The sequence below is a fragment of the Chrysochloris asiatica genome, unplaced genomic scaffold (genome assembly GCF_000296735.1).
Source record: "Chrysochloris asiatica unplaced genomic scaffold, ChrAsi1.0 scaffold00054, whole genome shotgun sequence".
In the NCBI taxonomy this organism is placed as follows: domain Eukaryota; kingdom Metazoa; phylum Chordata; class Mammalia; order Afrosoricida; family Chrysochloridae; genus Chrysochloris; species Chrysochloris asiatica.
Window position 1 is genome coordinate 10,669,681 of NW_006408572.1, and position 6,959 is coordinate 10,676,639.

General features: G+C 51.0%; 2 protein-coding genes across 2 annotated transcripts in view; both read right to left on the reverse strand.

Annotated features, from left to right (window-relative positions):
* Nucleotides 1-316: 316 nt before the first annotated feature.
* On the reverse strand, nt 317-2,062 carry MFSD6L (major facilitator superfamily domain containing 6-like). Its single transcript, XM_006863504.1, has one exon. It carries the CDS (start codon nt 2,060-2,062, stop codon nt 317-319), a length of 1,746 nt encoding a protein of 581 aa, XP_006863566.1.
* A 2,666-nt stretch (nt 2,063-4,728) lies between these two features.
* Nucleotides 4,729-6,959, reverse strand: part of PIK3R6 (phosphoinositide-3-kinase, regulatory subunit 6) — a 60,753-nt gene continuing 58,522 nt past the window's right edge. The window contains exons 18-19 of the mRNA XM_006863505.1: nt 5,381-5,493; nt 4,729-4,885 (exon numbers count right to left, since the gene is read on the reverse strand). Coding sequence (XP_006863567.1) covers nt 4,729-4,885; nt 5,381-5,493 — 270 coding nt within the window. The remainder of the gene's footprint in view (nt 4,886-5,380; nt 5,494-6,959) is intronic.

Below are 6,959 nucleotides of genomic sequence, written 5' to 3' on the forward strand. Positions count from 1 at the left end.
AAATCGACTCAAGCTCTCATAAACTATATAGATCAAAATAGAGTGAATAATACAAAGAGATTCTTTGTGTGTGGTTTGTTTTTTTAGCAAATTTTCCATTATTTGGGAAAGATTAAAAAGCAAAAAGTGAAATCTCCCTTTACTCTAAAAGTAAAGAAAATTATTCAGCTAGATGATCCCGTTGGGCCTTTGGCACAGACGTGCCTTCCCTCCGCCCAGGATCCTCTTAAATCCAAGGCAGGATTCTGACCACAGCTGACTAAGTTTTGCTCAATCCTTTGGCTCCTTCCCAGACCAGCATAGTGTTGACCGTCCCTCACCGGGGCCGGTTCAAATGCTCTTCCTTCATAGCTTTCACAAGCCAGTCCCTCTCAGTCCCCTCCTCAGAGTCGCTGGTGTCACTCACCTCCATGGCCAGCAGCTTTGAGTAGTTGATTTTCCGCTCTTGGGGCAGCCTGGCCTGGATGGTGAGGAAGGCAGCCAGCCAGAACAACAAGACCACGCAACAGGCCTGGTAGAGCACAGCCAGGCTGGAGTACATCACCACGAAGCCCCCCACAAAGCTGCCCAGGCTAGACCCTCCCCTGTAAAAGTGTCCTCGGAACATGGAGCTCAGAGACCTCTCTGTTCCAGGAGTGGCCAGGTCCTCCAGCGAAGCCCCCACTGCCCACCAAAGAGCCCCGCTGCTGAGGGCACTCAAGATCTGGACAGGGAAGACAGACCACCAGTTCCAGAGGAAGGAGTAGTAGAGAAGCTGCACAGCCAGGCAGCCCAGCCCCAGTCCCACAGTGCCCACCCTGGACAGTTTCCGAAGCAATACAACCTTGAATGGATGAAGCAGCATTTCCCCCAGCAAGCTGAGGGCAACTGCAAAACCCATGCCCAGCTCACTGCTGCCATGGTCTTTCATGTTCCAGAACAGAAAGTTCTGCACAGTACTGGTGGCAGCTCCCACCAAAAACACACTGAAGGCCAGGAGGATGAGATGGGGATTACCTCCTATGAGGGGCAATGCTTTGACCGTTTTGTAGCTGGGCTCTCGCCACCGGCAGATGGGGACTGGAAAGGCGATGCTTACTAGCGTGGCCACGATGCTGACAAGAGAGTAGCCATAGAAGTATGCCACACCTCCGGGACCACTTGTCATCATGTAGCAATCCAGCTGCTCCACCAATGCTGTGATGCCACACACACCGGCTGACATGCCCAGCAACCTCCAGACCCACAGGCTTCGGTAGTAGTCAGTGGCATCCACATAGTCCAAGTATTCATAAAGACTGCCATCAGCCACTTGCTCCAGAGGGGCTGTCAGCAGCTCCCAGAACACCACGAACCCCAGGGAGAAGATGAAAGTCCACTGTAGCCCTTGCAAGGAGAGGTCAAGATTCTGTGCTTTCTCCTTGTCTACCGACAAGTTGGTTGGATGCCCCAGCGTGGTACCCTCAGGAAGCAGATGGGGTAAAGTGTTGACCACCTCCAAAGAAGCAAAGTGATAGAGGAGAACTTGAGGTGTTGTCCTGATTTCCTCAACAGAGTCCACTGAATAGCTGGGCAGATCACTGAAAGGCTCTTGGTCACTTTCATCAAGCCCTTTTCTGAAGCTTCCAGAAGCTTCCTCGATTCCAATCCTCTTGGCTCGGTGGCTTGAGGCCCACTCTTGTACTGTGGTGATATCCACAGTCCGAGAGACCCCCAGTGGCACAACTGTGGTGGTCCTGCCGTTGCTGCTTCCGTTACATGAGCGGTATACCAGGTCTTTGTCCAAAGGCGGGACCAGGACCATCAGCAGGCTGGCTCCCATGGAGCCCAGCAGCGAGCCCATCAGAAGCACTCTCCTTTTCTGGTATCTCTTGGCCAGGAAGGCACAGAAGGGGGCCCAGAAGGCTGTGATCAGGTGCTTGGTGCCCATGAGGATGCCCACCCAGGGCGCTGTTAGGCCCAGCTGCCTCAGGTAGAGAGTCAGGAACGGGGTCACACAGGCATCCCGGACCCCACACACCAGGTTAAAGAGCCTGGCCACCCCCAGCGCTCTGCTGATGTCCCATTGGGGATTGTCGCTCATGACTGCCCGCTCCGAGCCATCCGGGCCGAGACGGTGGGAGCAGCTGGGCGCGGCGCCCTCGTACGCGGACTTTCAGGGGACCTGGGAAGGCGGCGGCCCCATGACCCCGGGAGGGAGGCTCGAGGGAGCCTCTGGCCTCTGGCGGTGCCGCGGTCACCGGGTCAATGGCTGCCCGCCACGTCCCCGCCTGAGGCCCGGAAGTGGCCCCACCCCGAGGCACGGGGCGGGGGTGGGGCCAGCCACCTGCTGCTTCCGGTTACCTTCCTGGGGCCTGGGCCACTTCTTCACCTGAGGCGCGCAGGAGTGTGAGACGGGCGTCCTGTGGCCTGCAGGGGGCGCTCCATGCTAGACCTTAAGGACCCTGGCTGCCCGCGTAGCCCACGGAAACCTGGCCTAAATCCCTGAACTATTTCAGAACAATGGACTTGCTGGAAGCGTGGAGGGAGGAGGAAATTAATGGCTCCTAAAGGGCCCACCCTAGGAGCTCTGGTAGCGTTGTTGTTGTTGTGAAGTGCCGTTGAGTTGGTTCCGACCCATAGCAACCCTGTAGAGGGTTTCCAAGGAGCAGCTGGTGAACTTGAACTGCCGACCTAGCAGTTCAAATGGTTTTGCAGTCTGCCGCATTAACCCACAGCGCCACACCAGGTAGCGTAGTGGTTACAAATCGACCTGCGAACCTCAAAGTCAGCAGTTCGAAACTACCAGCTGTTCCGCGGGAGACAGATGAGGCAGGCGTTCTGCTCCTGTAAAGATTTACAGCCTTGGAAACCCCCGTACAGGGTCGCTATGAGTTGGAACCGACTCCACGGCGCACAGCCACCACCAAAGGGTCCACCCTACTACCCTCAGTGACATTCCTGGACACTAATTAATGAAAATGACACATCTCTCTCCCTCATACATACACACACTCTCTCCTACCTTGCTTGATTTTTCTCTATAGCATTAATCACTCTCACACTACGGATTTACATTTCACTTATTTATCTGGGTTACTGTCTGTCTCCATCAGAATCAACGAATCAAAACTCCAAGAAGGCAGCATTTTTATCCCCGGGGCCTAGAATTGTTACACTGTTTGTGAGCTTTCCCTGGAAGAGGTATGACCTTGCTTAACAAGAGTTTTCTTCAGCTGAGAGGATTCTTCATCCCCAAAGAGGGCTGACAGTTGAGGGCTGCTGTCCAGTGCCTTCCAAGCAGCTGGGAGGAAACGTCCTTCATTCCTGAAGGGGATCTGGGTAGCATAGCACAGCTTCTGCCACTGTACGAGGAGGCTTCAAAATGTTTGCATTGAATACGTGTAATCTATACCTACAGGATGGTCAATTGTTAGTGTCTGTCCAGTTGGTCCCCAAATCAGAGCCACCCGGTTCACAATGGAATCAAACCATTATGATCCACAGTGTGTTTTCATTGACTGATTTTAAAAAAGGGATCACCAGGTCTTTCTTCCCCAGGGGAAACCATTTAATTAAAAAACACACATTCCAGTGCCAATATAAATATTTCAAAAACCGTTGTTTCAAATGAACAGAAGTGGTAGTTTCTTCATTAACTACCATAATGCACATTGAAAATAGTTCTTTACTGGTGTTCGAGTTATGTGAACCGGCTAAAAATATTTCAGAAGCTCTTCTTCCTTGTGTGAACTAGAGATACCAGTGTCTAAACTTGTTGGAATAATGCCGTAGGCTTTAGTCCAAAGTCAACCAGTGTCCTGCTACTGATTCAAAGGACTTTTAACTGCTGGAAGCTGAATCCCACCCCTAGAATATTAAAACATCCTGATTGGATGTGGCACTATGGGTTAATGTGCTGGACTGCAAGGTCAGTTTGAACTGCAAGGTCAGCGGTTCAAGTTCACCAGCTGCTCCTAGGAAACCCTATGCAGGGTTGCTATAGGTCAGAACCAACTCAATGGCACTTAACAACAACACAGATTTTTTTTTAAAATCAAAAGCTAAGCATTTTGATATCTTCAATCTCTGACTTCTCTGAATCTACCCCACACCTCCATCTCTACTTTGGGAGAACTAGTCCTGGGTTGGCATGACTGAGGAGATGAGGGGAGCAGGCAGCCAGATCAGCGCAGTTAATACTTCACAAAATTCTCTTCACCTGGGTTCATTAAGTTGTAGGAAATAGCCCCCATCCTTGGGTTTTTTTTCCCCAAATATCAACATTTCTAGGTATTTGACGAAACAGTAAAACGTTTTAGTGTATGTTTATTGAACCTGACATTTTCCTCACAACTGGGTGTGGGTGGGATGGGCAGTGACCCAAGAGAGGGAAAGGAAGCGACTTGGGGGAGTGCAGTTGCATTTATCTACTTCCCATTTTCTCCTGGGCTGTGCCCGCCAGCAGCTCTAACCTTGATTTAAGGGATGGGTGTGGACCTTGAGAGAAGAGGGAATTGAAAATATATGAAAGCACAGATGTTTGTGCTAGAAGTCGGCTTGTGTGGGTGTTCCCTCATGTGGCTGTAGCTTCACCGGGACACACCTCAGGTCTGTGTGGCTCTTTCTCACCACAGACCACGCTAAGGCCAGACTCCCTGTGCACCGGGCACTCTCAGTCCAGCAGCTGCCCAGGGGAGCGGGCCTTGTTCTGGCTGTTGGTGAGCGGGTAGTGTATCTTTCCTCTTGGGCCTCTGCTGCCCATGCAGATCACTGGACGATACCGGAGAACGTGTTGATGGGCATCAGGAGGGGCCTGGGCTTGGCTTTGGTCGTTCCCATCTCCTTCTGTCGGTGTGAACTGAGCCACAGTGCCTTGGACTTCTGGGACCCAGAACACGGCTCTGGGCAGGGAGCAACCTCGAATCTGTGAGTGGAGGAGCAAGACCAGCTCAGGTGACAAATCTCTGAGGGATCAAGTCGGCCCATGACAATTTAAAGGTAGACCCTTTATTGTAGGGATATAGAGGAGGGGGCCTCACAGAGGGAAGAGGGAGAATCGGGATGAGGCCTGATACCTGTAGTGGGGAAATGCCTTTGTATGCTCCCCCTTAACCAAAAGTTCCTGCCCAAGGGAAATCAGTAAGGGCCACATTAACTGGGGCACAAATGCCACAAAGGCCAGCTGAGCTGGAGAGGCAGAGGGGATTGAGTCTGGAGGGCGCCATGCTGACTGTATGTCTTTTTAATGTCTGCCCAGTACCAGTCATTCATCTGCCTCTTCTTGGACTCAAATTACAGAGGAGTGGCCCACATCCATTCCTACCAGATCACCTGCTTGGCCAGAGGCTCTACCTCTGGTAGGTGTCTTGGGCCAGAAGCAGGAGATGGCAGGAGTTGGGCCCCAGGGGCTCCGCCTCACCTGACCACATCCTTGAAGGTGCGCCGATTATCCTTGTCCAGGAAAAGTGTCAGCAGCCTCTGGTCCTGGCTCTGAATCTGAATGTTGGCCGTCCGAAAGGTATTTGTCACTGTCTGCAATGACGAGCCAGCTCATGTGACTATTATGTATTCAGCACACGGCCCTGCCCAAATCCCCAGTCCTGAAATCTGCCTGTTTCTTTGGTCCAGCACATGGGGTTTCCAGCTAGCTGCAAAGGACTCTGGGTAGTGACAACCCGGCAGAAACTGTTTCTAAGCTGCCCTCATCCTTGAGTCTCTCTCCTCAGTTATTTTTCTCCATCCTTAATTTTGAACAGAAACTGGAATGTTGAGTGGTGCTTACAAGGTTACCTACCTAGTCGCCTGAGTTAGAGGTGCCAATTGATTCAATGAACATCTTCTGAGTACCTCGTAGATGACAGTGTTGTTATACATGGAACCGGAAGGGATACTTCTGGAGTTTTATAAACCCTGACCCTAGTTCTCAGTGCTAGATTTCATATAAATTTATTTAGCTGGACAGAGACAGCGTGTAGAAAACAGCTGAGTATCCCTGTGCTTCAAACCAAGCCTGTATCTAGGACACCTGCTTCAGTTTGTACCATGGGATTCGCGCATGGAACCAGTCTCAGCTGGAAGGGTTCCTTCCTTGGCATAGTGACCTGGGACAAGGTGTTCCTGCCCTCTACTCCCCAAAGCCCTGCTCAGCTTTCTCTAGAGGACCCAGACTCAAAGGGCACCCCCACAATGCCAAACTGCAGGGGCTGCTCCAGAGAGGCCCCTCCCACTAGGCAGAGAATCTAGAACATCTTGAGTTCCAGGCAAGGAACCCTGGTGGTGTCATAGATTAAGCGTTGGGCTGCTTATGGAAAAGGTTGTCAGTTCAAACCCATCAGCTGCTCTATGGGGGAAAGATAAAATAGTCTGTTTCCATAAAGGTGACAGTCTTGGAAACTCTTTGGGGCTGTTCTAGTCTGTCCTGTAGGGTTGTGATGAGTAGGAATACACTCAATGGCAGTAGCTTGGTTTTTGGTTTGTGTTCCAGGCTGCTATTTGGAGTCACCTCTGTGTAAGTTACCATGAACACTCCAGTTGGTGGTGACCTAAGTCCACCTCATTCAAATAGTCTCAATCCTGGCTACTCATAAGACTCACCTTTGAAATAAGAACGTTAGAGATTTTAATTTAATGGAATAGATAGATAGATAGATAGATAGACAGACAGACAGACAGACAGACAGACAGACAGACTCCTGGTGCAGTGCTGTGGGTTAATGTGTCAGACTGCAAAATCATTTGTACTGCAAGGTCAGTGGTTCAAGCTCACCAGCTGCTCCTTGGAAACCCTATTCGGGTTCATTATGGGTCAGAGTTGTGACACTGTGGGCTAATGTGTCAGACTGCAAAATCATTTGTACTGCAAGGTCAGTGGTTCAAGCTCACCAGCTGCTCCTTGGAAACCCTATTCAGGGTCATTATGGGTCAGAGTTGTGACACTGTGGGCTAATGTGTCAGACTGCAAAATCATTTGTACTGCAAGGTCAGTGGTTCAAGCTCAC